The sequence below is a fragment of the Polistes canadensis genome, unplaced genomic scaffold (assembly GCF_001313835.1).
Source record: "Polistes canadensis isolate GaletaPanama2010 unplaced genomic scaffold, ASM131383v1 scaffold_74, whole genome shotgun sequence".
Lineage (NCBI taxonomy): Eukaryota > Metazoa > Arthropoda > Insecta > Hymenoptera > Vespidae > Polistes > Polistes canadensis.
In genome coordinates this window covers 40,622-55,295 of record NW_014569621.1, presented here as the reverse complement: position 1 = coordinate 55,295, position 14,674 = coordinate 40,622, and the positions used below count along the sequence as shown (strand labels likewise).

General features: G+C 34.6%; 1 protein-coding gene across 1 annotated transcript; it reads right to left on the bottom strand.

Moving 5' to 3' along the window:
- Positions 1–23: 23 nt before the first annotated feature.
- Positions 24–5,946, bottom strand: LOC106786427 (serine protease 42-like). Its single transcript, XM_014747808.1, has 9 exons — positions 5,430–5,946; positions 4,873–4,917; positions 4,097–4,348; positions 1,763–1,848; positions 1,557–1,642; positions 1,299–1,436; positions 1,070–1,206; positions 812–969; positions 24–734 (listed from the first exon to the last, which is right to left on the bottom strand). The coding sequence occupies exons 1-9, from the start codon at positions 5,944–5,946 to the stop codon at positions 576–578; spliced, it is 1,578 nt and encodes a 525-aa protein (XP_014603294.1). The 3' UTR covers positions 24–575.
- Between the last annotated feature and the right edge of the window lie 8,728 nt (positions 5,947–14,674).

Genomic DNA, 14,674 nt, shown 5'->3' with positions numbered 1-14,674 from the left:
TCATCTTTCTCCTGCTTTTCTTTTTCCTATCCGATCTTCGTTATTCTTAAATGAATCTTTGCGCAAGGAGGGTATTCAATTGCTTGGGATGCAATTTATAAAAGAAAAAAAAAGAAGAAAATTTATTAAGCGTGATTACAAAAACAATTGTCACACCCATACGATTGAATGAACACGTAATCGAATAAACGCGTCGATTTACCTCGATTTCTTGGGTGCCTTAACAAACAAAAAAAATGAACTTAAATTAACGTTGTGTTATTTATAACTCCTTTGAATATTTACAAATGATTGTCATTAAATAAGATGGCTGAGATTATTAAATCGTAAACGTAATCTCAACGCGTATCACGTAAAGGAAAGTAGTATCGTTGTATCGTTCCTTCGAGTCTTTAACAAAACTAACTTCATCGTTTTCTTTCATCGCTGAACATTCGGGTCCACGGATTTCGAATGATATGGACTCTTTTTAAAATGAATTTTCGATTATTTCATTCAAGAACTTTGTGTCATGCAAAGTTCATGATGTACGCAAATAAAAACAGAGCGATAGAAAAATTGATCCACGTAGAATGCTACGAGTTAATAACGTAAGTTATCCAATCAACTGTCTTTGCTACGCGATGATAAATCCCTGGTTGTCCTGGTTGAGCGCAAGAATAACCAGCTGATACGATTCCTATTAAATACCATCTTCCTGTTTTCTCTAACATTAATGGACCACCACTGTCGCCCTATAGTAACAAACAATGAACATAAATTATATTAAATGAAAAAATTATTGATTAAAAATGAATAAACATTTACTTACTTGGCATGAATCTTTGCCGCCGCTACGATAACCAGCACACATCATCTCGTCATAGATGACCACGTTTATACCATTCGAACGATGCCACCTTTCGCAAATACGATTGTCTATAACTGGTACGTCAACCGCTTGAAGTGTCTTTGGTCGTAATCTTGAACCTAAAATGTATGACCAAATACATAAATGGTCCAGATATTAGGAACAACTTGTATTTTAAAACTTGTCTTTTTAAGATAAAAGCATATCGGTATGATCTACCAGCTTGAAGAGCACCCCATCCAGCAGCCCAGCCGTATTGACCTAAAAAGTCTTCATTTTTTTCCGGCAAACAAATAGGTGAAATGTGTGGCATATAATGAACCGGTCGATCCAATCTGAGCACTGCTACGTCGAATCTGCGAACAAATGGACAATTCAAATGAAACGGAAACATATTGAACAAAAAGATTGTGGATTTTTTTCGTTGAAAAGATTTATCGGAATTTACCTGTCGGCCTGTGGCGTGAATTTGAAATATGGATGAACTCGAATTTCTCGAACACCAAAAGTATAAGCGGGCAATGATTCGGTCGCTGAATTGACTACGTAATCTCCAAGGGTAACTTGTACCTGACGTGCCGAAGCTCTGATGAATTTACCAGAAATAGAATAACGAAAAAAAAAATAATTACGAAACAATTAATGATCTAATATATTCTGTTGCTTTTCATTTCACAACGAATATATGCCAGTTATTTTCACTCACTTTGCTACGCAATGACCAGCTGTTACAACGTGGTACCGATTAACCAACGTACCACCACATCTGCTGGATCCTATTCGTATGTAAGCCTGAAGATAACAAAAGAGAACACATTTTATTTAATTCTCAAATATAAAACCGACATATCCGTTTACAACAAAGAGAGAATATTTTTCGTTTTTTTTTTCTTTTTTGTTTCTGTAGCTAACCTGCCAAGGAAAACTTCCAAAACCAGCCTCGTCACCCCCGACGATTCTTCTTTGGGCTGTTTGCTTTGAAACTGGTATACCGCAATCTGGAATATTAATTCTGATTTTGTTTTCCTTCCTGGAGACGTTTAAAAAATACATATTTTTTTTTTTTAGAATAAATACATCGTATTATAGAATACAACTAAATACTTATACGTATATTGATAAGTATAACTCTTTCTTACGACCCCTTACATGGATCAGTAAAAATGAAAGTATTATATGTATATAAATGATAATTTGTAATTATTTATTTCCAAGCAATTTATTTATTCTAAAAAAAATTAATTAGTTTTTTGTATGTAATTTTTTTGAAGAAATTCTTAGTTCTTACGTATTTACGATCGAACAGCTGTTTAATTGCAAAGATTAGTATCACCGAATTAGACTTGGAGTAAAATTCGTTAAAGAAACGTTTCCTTTTGGGTTTAAAGACTCGTTGTTATTACATATAAAAGATGTGCAAAAAAAAAAGGATTCGATTTCAAGTTTCAATGGTTCGTCGATTTAACGATCGTACGATTGGAAAAACGATATCGCATTTTACTATGAACATGATCGACGATTGTGCAAATGAATATAATTTACTGTGTTCGCGGAATATTGTTATTATTATTATTGTTGTTATTGGTATAATTATTGTTATTACTTGACTCGTAATAAAGAACGAGTAGTCGACTGCTTCAATTGAATCTCGGTTTCTAATTCCTCGATTTTCTTCGTCGTTTCGAACGATCGACAATACGAGGCTCGTTCATACAAAACCCAAATAGTTGCATTCTATTCTAGCAAAGAGACGATGAACTATTAGCAAAAGAACGAGTCATTTTAAGATTAGAAACGTCGATAAAACTTTAGCTTGTCGTAACTCATTGTAAAAGCGACCACCTTTCAAATGATTGAATATCGACGACGAGTAGTCGATCGAAAGTGGAAGAAGAATAATAATAAGAAAGTGAATATAGAAGTAAAAGGTAGACCATTTACAAAATATGACACGCAAGTATGCACTTACTTGACCAACAAAACATGCAGACGAATATTATTATTTTTCTTTTTTTTTTTATTTTAGAATTGTCAGAAGAGAGAGAGAGAGAGAGAGAGAGAGAAAAAAATTCCATGATAAGAAAAGTTAACGAAAAAGAAGAAGAATTTTTATATACATACATATAACACGTATACACATAAACACATATATATATATATGTTACCGTCAAAGCTGGAAATCAGTCATTGCTAGTAATTCCTCAACATTGTTATCAATGCAAAGAGCCTTCAGACGAAATTGGAAATAAGACTATTTACAGAGTTTTCCCTAGGCATCGAACATAGTACCCCAAAACAACCCATACAAGAAAAAGCATTTCATTCTAAACCTGTCTATCTTCCAAAACGATAGGAAAGAAAAAATACTGCTTTCCGTGGAAATCTCTATGAATATCTGTCTAACTAATGTCTAGAAAATATAGCCTGAACCTTTGCAAATCGATTTATAACTCGATAAGGTATTTCACACGTAGAAAAAAGGGTGTACTTTAATTTAATATAAGAGTCATTAAAATCTATTCACTCTTAGTTTAAAAAATATTTGCCGAAACTTTTCAAAGAAATGGCAAAGTAAGAAAAATTTGCAGCATCGCATTCTTTGCCATTTTATGAACCTTTTCAGATTGATTTATAATTCGGAAAGGTACTCTACGCGTAGACAAAAGAGTGTACTTTAATTTAATATAAAAATCATTAAAATCTATTTACTTTTAGTATACAAAATATTTACCAAAACTTTTCGAAGAAATTCCAAAGATGCACAATTTACAGTATTGCATTCTCTGACATTTCCGATTCATCGGAAGGCGCTTTGCATTAATAACAATGCCGAGGAATTACTAGCAATGACTGATTTCCGGCTTTGACGGTAACATATATATATATTTAATAAGACAAAGAAGAGAAAGAAGAAAAAGAAAAATTAAATTGTAGAAAAGAACGAATAGACGTATTACAAACGTACAACGTAGATAGTCAATATCGAAGAAGAAGAAGAAAAAGAAAAAGAAGAAATGATTGTATTAGAACAAATCGATAAACGATCGACCAACGATGGATAGGATATAAGAAAAGAAAACAAAAATGAAATAAGTGTTAAAAAAGAATAATTTACGTGCTTGTAAGATCCACAGTGTGCTCGAATGATCTAATAAGTTTCGTATTCCTTTTATAATCGAAGCCTAACATAAGCGAGATGAGAATGAAGATGGCGACATGCTTCTTTATTGGCGAGGAAGAACTTACGATCGTCATTGGTAGCCTCCGTATAAGTTTCCAGCGGAAGTTGTTGAGATTGATCTCGAGGCGTCTCGAGGAAGTTAGAATCGGAGATTGTTTTAGGATCTTTTCGGTGACAACAAGCGAACATAATGCCACCACAACTGCCATCCAATAGGCCGGCGGACATCCAGCACATTAGAAAAAATTCACAGGTTCGTCCGTCGGCGCACAAAGTATCGTCGCCCTTCCAAAGCGGTCTTTTCTCTTGACGAGATTCTGCACAAAATATTTGCTAACTTGTTTCTCTTTTTCTTTTTCTTTCTTTCTCTCTCTCTCTCTCTCTCTCTCTTCCTCTTTCGAATTCTTTTGGTTTCTTTTTTTGTTGTTGTTGTTGATCTCGTATGCAATTAAATAAACGAACGAATATATAATATATAATAAAACCAATTTGGATCGTCGATCATTCAATTACTCCAAGTCTAGACTCCGTGACTCTGCTTAAGTAAGATTTCGTCAATGTGCGACTCAATTTTCAAAGCAGCCTACCGTAATGCCTGTTATTATTATATTGCTAATCCCAGAGTATAACGAACGCGTTAGGCTATCCCTAAAGAAATCCCTCCCATGAAAGACACAATGCCGGAAATTGTCAACCACCTATACAACTTTTACCTCATCTCTAAACAATTAAACAATTATCAAGCGCGACTTGATCATTTTGTTTATCGTGTTTTATAACTTACATGTACACAATGTGAAAATAATTTAATAATGATTTTATTATAAATTATTAACCGTACCTGTTTCCAGCCTGGGATAATCTTCTAACGTTTGCTTTCGATGATCTGAAAGAAAATATCAATGAAACGCGTAATTTGTTCCCTTAGAACGAAATTTTGTTCTTTTCGTGATCCATCCTCGATTTTCAAATAACGAGAAATCAATGTCAGATATCTTCGATTATCATTCGATTCGAATTAATAACCGCGAGATGGAATTTGATTTCGTAAGAAAAAATAAAGTCATTGAACTCGGGCATCAGTAGAAATGAAATATTTTACAATATATTTCAATTAACTATGTACATTGTGGAGTAACGTTACCGTAAGATATATTGATATGCGAATGATTTTTATAATAAAAATTAAAAAGATTATCTGAAAATTGACATGAACATATCGATCCCTGGGGAATGTTGAATCGAAATGAAAGGAAAATAAGTGAACAACTTTATAAAGTTCTTAACAAAGAATCAATGAAATGTAAAAGAGAACTGGTTAATGATAAATACGAAAAAAAAGAAAAAGGAAAAGAAAAAGAAAAAGAAAAAGAAAAGAAAAGAAAGATGTTTTATTACCTCTAACGTCATCCTCAAAGTCAGGCAGCTGATTGGATTGAAAGAAAGTTGTACTTCCTCCGCCAGCAGGCGGTAGAAAATCGTTGTCACGGAATATCAACCTCGGAGTTCGATGACCCATCACCGGTCTGGAGTATTCAGAAACGGGACTTCTCCAAAGGGACTTGTACTGCCTCCAAGGTGATGAAAATTGTGTTTGGGGTCCGAAACGTGAGGCTGGATGAGTTCCAACGTTTCTCGGCCCGATGGCCGGGCCACTCGTTTCGAAAACATATCCACCAGGACCGCTAGGAAAACGAACGTATCTTCGTTTACGAAGAACTGGACTTAAAATCCGTTCGGTGGTACGATTGCTATCACTTGTTTCATTATGCAATGGAATTCTAACGGTATCGATCCTTTCAAGATGGAATTTCTTTGGACGAATGGTAGTGTCTTGATTGGCCTGGCTCTTCGAAGAGAGCACGAGGACCAGTCCTATGAAAAACCAATGGCACACCTTCGTCGCCAACCCCATTGCTCGATTTCTGAAAATATAATAAATAAATTATCCGTAAGGGGTTTGATTTTGATTTATAAAAATTCGTTCTATAATAACGAATTGTTATGATAGATTTTTCGATCAATGTAATTAATCTATCGTATCGTATTTCTTAAAAGACATTTTTTGAAGTAACTCGTTAAAATAAAACGAGTTACTCGAGTTTCATATATTAAAAAAAAAAAAAACAGAAAAAAACAGACGACGGTTTCCAATGAGTCATCGTCTGCGGTTGGAAAGTCGTTCGAAAAGTTTCAAAAATGAATAGGGAAGATTAAAGGGTAACTTCCTTCGTACGAAGGACTAAGAGACAACGAAATCTAGTTTGCGTCACGTTTAGAACCGTAACGAGCGAAAGTAAAGACTCCCGTCCTTCTTCATAAGGACTAAGAGAGAAAGAAAAACGAGAGATAGAGAGAGAGAGAGAAAGATAAGTAAAGGTTTGAAGCTGAATCCGGTGTCAGCATCAGTCCTAATCACTATAGGATAGTAACATTTGTTATGCCAGTGGTTGTCCTGACCCGTGCCAGTCACACTAATCGCTGTAGTCGTTCATGGCTAATTTAACAAGCTAACAATTACTACTTCTCGTAATAATGTAATGGAGAAGGCTGCTAGCTAGCTAAGCGAAATTAGAAAACTGTTAGAGAAGAAATGGCAATAGGAAAAGAAAGAAAGAAAGAAAGAAGACCCACATTTTCTGTAGTTATTAAACAAAAATAAAAAGAAAAATAAGATGGGGTAGCTGATGGAATTTCGTGCAGAAGTGACGACGAGATGAATGGGACAGGATCGAACGGCCTTGTCGAGTACGATCGACCGGCTTCTGACTCGGTTCGATGTGTTAGTAGGTCATTGGCTCTCCGTTCGCTTCGTGAATCCACCAGAAGTGAAAGTGCACTTCTTGCGTGCACGACAGTGTGAAGTTCACGTTCACGCGGTGCCACCCGCTCGGCGGAAGTTACGACTGGCTGCCCACGATTCTCGGGCACACTCTTCTTCTCCTTCTCATTCTCCTCCTTTTTATTATTATTTCTTTTCTTTTTTTTTTCTCTCCAACTGCCACCCACCCCCAGCGAATGAAAGAAGACACGGCATAGAACACTGAGAGAGAGTAGTCGATCGTTATGCAGGAGCCAACGCTTATCAGCACAGTTGTTACCTTAATCGGAGCATCTCTTACAGTTTAACGCAAGAATAAATTATCTGGCGAAAGGAGGAGATCTTTTCTCTTGGTCCAGTTTCTATTGCGTTCCAAACGGAAGATCGAGAACTACTATATCGAATTGAAAGAATACTACTTTGTTGGATCGAGTAACGTAATAGCTAGAAGACATTGTTAAATCAACTACCTTAATGGCTTTACTAGTTCTCGAATATCAGCATAAATGGAATACATGTATATATACATGTATATCCGTCTATATAAATGTTCAAGATATTCGATCGATTTTTTTTTTTTTTCATTAAGAGAGAAAAAATATTACTCGCGTAGAAAAGTGGAACGGATAGTTTGAGATATCGAGACTAAACTAATCCCCGTTTCTATCTTCCTTCCTCTCTCTTTCTTTCTTTCTTTTTTTCTTACTTGATTTTAAAGGATAAGATTACGTGCCGTATAGGTAAGTATACGAGATAAGATAAGATCATTTTGCGTGAAATTTTCATTAAATGTTAATACTCTTCTCATTTTTTTATCGACTAGAAATTAATTACATTGACAAAATGATTCAATTCAAAAAAAAAATCATACAAGATAGATGCACAAAAATTTATCTATAATTTAATAAAAAGCGACTATATTAAAATTTAATGAAAATAATTTTAAATGATCATTTTTTAACAAAACTATATACTATGATAGAATTTTTCGAAATAGGTAAAAAAATAAATAAAAAACAAAAAGAAAAGAAGAGATGTGAAGAAGAAGAAGAAGAAGAAAAAGAAAGAAAAAAGTCGACGAGGGTCCAAGACTCACGGGACTTTCACCGGTCCCGTGTCTAGCTGGTTCTAACTGGCATATACAACAACACCGAACGAAAGTACCGAGTTTCTTCTCTGACTGGTATCACCACACCGGGACACACCGTGTTCGTAGCACGTAATTGCACCTTCGTTTTCCAGCTGTTCGCTGGCGCTTCGTGAAAGCTTCGCGCACAAACACATAAACATATACATACACACATACACGCAAGTTATTATTTATACGTGAACATATTTACCATGATATCAGAGCACCCACCAACCTCACCCCCCCCCAACCTCCCCGCACCTTCCCACATTTTCAATGCCTTTTATTTTCCTTTTTTTTTTTTCTTTCTTTTTACCGATATATTTTTGTCGAGTACCTCTCCACCAAAGAGAGGATTCCAAATTCTCTGATCGAACCGGCACCGAGAACGTGATCCGTTACTTTCTCCAACGAGGAACGTGCCTCCTTCACTTTCGCCCAAATCGTGTGTCTTCGTCTGTCGTCCTTGTTGTCTTCTTCCGAAACGAAACTAACGAAAATTCAAGATTCCCCTCAACAGACTTTCTCGTCGAATCGTAATACGAATCTTTAATCGTTCTAGTTTTTCACTTCTCGTTGTTTCTTTTTTCGCTTGCTTATATTCTTTTTTTTTCTTCATTCTTTATTCCCCCATGAGAATATCTTTTAATCGGAATAAATAATCCGTTCGCGTGTATTGTTCTCTCTCTCTTTCTGTCTGTCTCGTATGAGAATCTTTTTTATTCATCAAAAAAATTAATTCTTATCTACCTTTCGTTTCTTTTTCGAAGAGGAGAAAAAAGACAGTTAAGTAACGGTAGTTTTCTTGGAAATGTTTCGAAATCTTTACAGCATCATCGACGAAATCATTTCGAATTCCTTTCCCATCTCCAAAAGGGCCATCATTTTCTTGGCCGTGAAGAAAACCGGTTGGAAGAAATCACTGTGTTCTGTGCTTCTCTTATTTCTCGTGGCCTTGAAAGAGTACGCTTCTCCTCGGTCTAATTCGTTGATACCCACCTTCGTGACGAATACTTTCCATTGTGTAACGAATTCTTTTCGCACGGCATTCGATAGTTTGTCTTTTTACCGTCATTAGGTACTTACTCATTAGCAAAAAATAATTGTTAATCAACAACAACAACAAAAAAGAGCGATATTTAATAAGGATCGCGGGTCGCATTAAAAGAAATTATTAATAAACAACAACGCGTCATCCTTTCGCCTTCGTTGAGTCAGAAAAAAAATGATGAAAGGAGAGAGCAGATGAAAAAAGAAAAATATTAATAACTTTGTCCGAATATTTATAGCTTTCACTTATCACGGGTACTTGAGAATTAGGCGATTAAGTTTCATCGAGTTTTGAAATTATACTAATCGATTGATTCACACAAAGGAACGAGTACTCAAGTGTATCCACGATGAAAAATTATGTGCAATTGATAAGTATAATTAATGTGAAACTAATTGTTAATTTATAAGACCTAGCACATAATTGAGATAAATATATAAATATAAATGTATTCGTATCACATAGTCGCACACAGACACATGGATGATTAATACTTTAACGCAAACTAAAATGTTTATTATACAATTTCATCCCATATAACTACTCATCGAAACGAAAGAGGAGTATATAAAAAATAAAAGAAGAAAAAAACAATAATAATAATAATTTGGGATTATGCATCCGTAAATAAGTATCATCGATTCGAAATCGGAAGATTCGAGTTGATGGTTTCTACTTCCGCGACACGTTTCTCCATTAAAACCCTTGAAATTCTGTTACGTAAAGGAGGAGTGCCGTTTAGGCAATCCGTGTACATACAACGCTCATCGAAACACGCGCATCTTTAATGTGGTACCATCGTAAGAGCTTCGGATTCGGAGAATACCGGAAATACTTTCACTACCTACGAGACTAGAAGTTTAACAAATGACGAATCTTTTTTTACGAAATACAACTTTTGTCTTCGTTTCATTTCGTATTTTACTTTCGTCGAAAATTAAATGGAAATCTTATGATTATTGGAAATTTAGATAAAAAAAAAAAAAAAAGGAAAAGAAAAACATTTGCCGAACCAAATTCCACTACTTTTAATCAACGTACGCGAATATATCATTTTTAAATTAACAATTACAAAAATTGATCTATAGTTCTGATCAATTAAATACACTATTGGAAATCTTCTTAAATCGATTTATGAAATTCAATAAAAACCGTCTGTTCAAGCATTGAAATCACCGAAATGGAGATATTCCGGATTCTTTTGGAAGGCGTCGATCGTCTTAAAGGCTTTCCTTTTTAATACTTTAAAACGTTACTAAACGATCTCACTTTCACCCTAGATGTTTTCAAATAGAGATTTCATTATCCCTGACAAAAAAAAAAGAAAAGCAAAAACACTCGGAATAATAAAACGTGGAACGTAGCATTTCGTTTTCTTCTTTCAAAAATGCCACTAATTAAATTGAGAATTTGTCTTTCGTTCATTTTTACCAAACGTTTCTACTTATTGTTAAGTAAATAGAAATAAAGAAAGGAAGAAAGAAAGGAAGAAAAGGGAAAGAAAAGAGAGAAAAAAAACAATTAAAGACTCGAGAAAGCGAGGAGGACTCACCGAGTCACAAGATCGAAGTCGATCCCCCGTGCAGCCTACGCGAACCTGACCTTTTCTGGATTTCTCCTGGTCTCTTTCGAGTAGAGAGAGAGAAAGAGAGATAGATAGAGAGAGAGAGAGAGCAGCAGCAGCAGCTCTCGTGAGAGTTGACGTAGTAGTAGTAGTAGTAGTAGTAGTAGTAGTAGTAGTAGCCGAACAACGTTCTTCCCAATGTACCAAGAGAAATAAACTTTTCTTTCGGAACGATAATATAATCCTTTTTCCTCCTTGGTTTTCTTCTTTTATATTATTATATATTTCGTCGTTGTGTTTTGTTTTATTTTTATTTTTCACCAAAACCTCTCACCACCTTCTCTTCTCTTCTTCTAATTCGAATGGACACTATCATAAATTACACGCACATAAGTGACACGAAAGACACGATCTGGAACATGATGGAGTCACGTTTTTATCTTTTACTAATCAAATCTAATTTGATATCACTGAATATGATCGTACAACACACACTAATTGAACTTTATTATTTAAACAAAACATATGAGAGAGAGATAGAGAGAGAGAAATAAAAGAATAAGAAGAAGAAAAGGTAAAAATAAGGGAAACCACTAGAAGCACACTTTTTTGTTGATCCTTCGACGCACCATCGCGTACAAAATTCACGTATAAACAATTGAACGAACGATTATAATAAGATTGGATAAGACGGAACAAAAAAATTATTGAAAATTTGATAGAAACCCTCGACCTTTAAAGACTTCTTCCTTTTCCTTCCGTAAATTTGATTTTAGTTCTTCTCGTCATCCTCGAATATCTTTTTTCTTCTCGTTCCAATTCGAATACGATTGATGACAAAAATGTTGGAACAAAAGGTGTGTAGAGAAGAAATCGTTTAATCGTTAAAAAAAAAAAAAAATTCTGTCGAAGGAATAAGAAGCGGCAGAGTGGTGTCCGCACTTGGTCGAGGGCTCACACCATTTCCATCCTCTCACCACTGGATAATTCCAGGACTGAAGGCCTATACTCTCGACGATGCTCGTCGTTGCTCCTCGTTGCCCACCGTTCGGTCCGTCAGTCCGTCTGTCCGTCCCTCTACTCTACTCGTGTCGGCTCTCACTTTCTCCAACCGTGTAGTTTCATTTCGGTATGCTCACGATAAAACTCTCTCGCGTGTCTCCCACCATGAATCAACAACAGTTGTAAGAGGTACCAGTAAACAAGTAACATCAGAACTCATGCACGATCATCTTCTTCGTATCTCTCTCTCTCTGTTTTGATCTGAACCTCAGGGAAAATTGTCTCTTCGTTTTAAGATCCATTAAGTTCCACCACTCCTTTTTTTCCTTTTCTAGATCGATCCAGGATCTGATTTATAATCAAATGAAATGACTATACACTCGTTCAAGGAATTACAGCATCCGGTTTGATCTCACCAATGGTTAAATAAAAATGAAAAAATTAATAGGATAGAAAGACGAATCACTTTAATGGAATGCATTTATGTTACGGATACTAGGCCTATATGTCCGAAGTCTTAAGATCATATGACATAACACGGATTCTTAACAAACTGTATCTACCAATAAAGGTGATCTCCTTCAACAGACACCAGCGTGATCATTTTAATTTATTACGTAGATGATATTTCATACATATACCGACACGGTACGACTTCATTGCCTTTTACTTATTTTCTAATTCTTGAGATAGATATATATATATATAGAAAAGGAGAATTTATTGAATTTTCAACTACGTGGAATTTGTGGTTTACGTTGGTAAATTAATATACGAATAATAAAAGTACAAATTGACGAAGTAGGTTAAATCATGGAAATTTCTATGTACAAGTCATATTTTCTTATTATTAATAAATTTATTCATTATATAAATTATTCCTATAACGTATTTTCCCCGACTCGTACATATTAATTATTTCTAATGTTCTTTATTAAAACAAAAGACATCACTCGTCAAGAAATCGATGTTACGAATTCGAATTTCTGCCTCTCGTTAACTCGATTAACAAGAAGGAACGCTTTTAACTCTAATAATTCTCATCTCAATTTCTTAACAACGAGTTATTAGCAAACTTATCTCAAACTTTGTCTCGAAAACTTTACATTATACATCGAGTGTCGAGCGTTATGTATATCTATATATATCAGCGTATAAGCGCGGCGTTTTTAAATCGAATGTTGATGACGAATCTTGATGAAAACGACATAAGACTATTAGTTAAGAGGAAGGTTTGTAGCAGAGCAAAGATCCGACATCGTATACACCCCCGTCCGCGTCCATTGTCCGTTCGAAAAGGAGCATGAAAAGAATGAGAATGAGAGAAATTTTGTCGAGAACTCTTTCGAAAAGTTACGACTACCTAACAACGCATATTGTATACGCTATTTATCAAGTTCTTTGTCGACATCGACTCTCGACACTTTTCAATCGATTTGATATGCCACGGTATTACACGTGCAATTCAATTCGCGACACGTTGCTTTGCTTTTTCTTTTTTTTTTTTTTTTTCCCCCCATATTTCTGCACATATGCAATTTCATTATCAACACAAGTATTGTTCAAATTCGGCGAGTGAATTTTCATCAAATTCTACGTTCTGTGTCTTTTGATAAACAATCAACGTAAGAACGAGCATAATTAATTTCTTACAATTATTTGGGTCACTTTTTCTTTCGGACTTTATGACACTCGGAGATTTAACCGAGAGATTATAACATTCCAATTATTATTTTAAAGGTTCCACAAAATGGTGAAAGTTCAACGAGAAGGACCCTCGAACAAAAAGACACGAGGATGTAACACAATTTTGCTTGATGGAAGTGTCAGTGAAATCAGATGGTATCTCAATATTTGTTTTACGTTATCCACGGACTAGAAATCTTTAAGTTTCGACTTCGCAACTTTGAGAATGACGAACGTACGAACGAAGATATTGATCTCTTTCATTCTCTTCTTTAAATTATACTTAAATCGCATAAAGATAATTAATAATATTCTTTGCTAATATCTCTCCAGTGTATGTCAAATTAACACATAAATTACCTACAGTGTATCGTATTGTTTATAAATTCCCAAGATTTCTAATCGCATAAGAACGTCGTCGATTAGAAAAAAAAAATGTATCTATTAAATTTATAAAATGTATATTATTATTATTATTATAAGAGATAATTCTTGTTAATTGAATTAATATATTCATTTAAAATTTATAACAAAATTATATCCAAGTCAGGGGAAAAAGTTTCTTCGTATTTTCCTGATAAATTTAAAATCTCATAACTTTGGTAATATTAATCGTATCTGGCACAAAACTTGCGTACATTTAAAAGCTGAAAGATCATAGAATATTTTGACGTACGTTTGTTCGGTTAAAAGTTATTGACGAAACACGAAAAAGAAATCCGATACATTTTGAAATTTTATTGCAAAAAGAAAAAAAAATCAACAAATTACTTTATCGGTAAAGAACTAAATATCGATTTGAAGAACAATTTGAAACCATTTGAAAAAAAATCTCTGCTGTACGAAATATATAAAAAGAAAAAAAAAAATAAATTGTATGAACAATTCGCATTTAAAATACGAAAAAAAAAACAATTTTACTCTGACCCAATATATAAAAAAATAAGTTGGATATCTGCAAGAGAACGTTAACATTACAATTGGTTTTAATTGTTTCTAAATAAAAAAAAAGAAATTAACGAACAGACTTAAAAAAAAACCTAATTGTTTTCCCAACCGATTACACATCCCTCCCCTCCCAATGCACATAGACAATTGACTCGGGTGGATCATTGCAAAAGAAATTGAAGACAAAAAAAACGCGTTCTCTCGTGTGTTGCGCGATGATGTTACGCCGATGGAATTGACGAAGAAAGTAAGAGCGTTTCTCGAAGAGGAAGTCGTGGTGGATTTAGGTGACGTTTATATGGGACGGGCGAAAGCGTGTCTAGATAAAATTATATATTCGAAACATAGACGATGAAGGATTACTCGCGACTACGACAACGATACTTTCCTTGTCTCGTATCACCACCTTCTATACCTTTCTCTATCTATTTATTTTTCTATT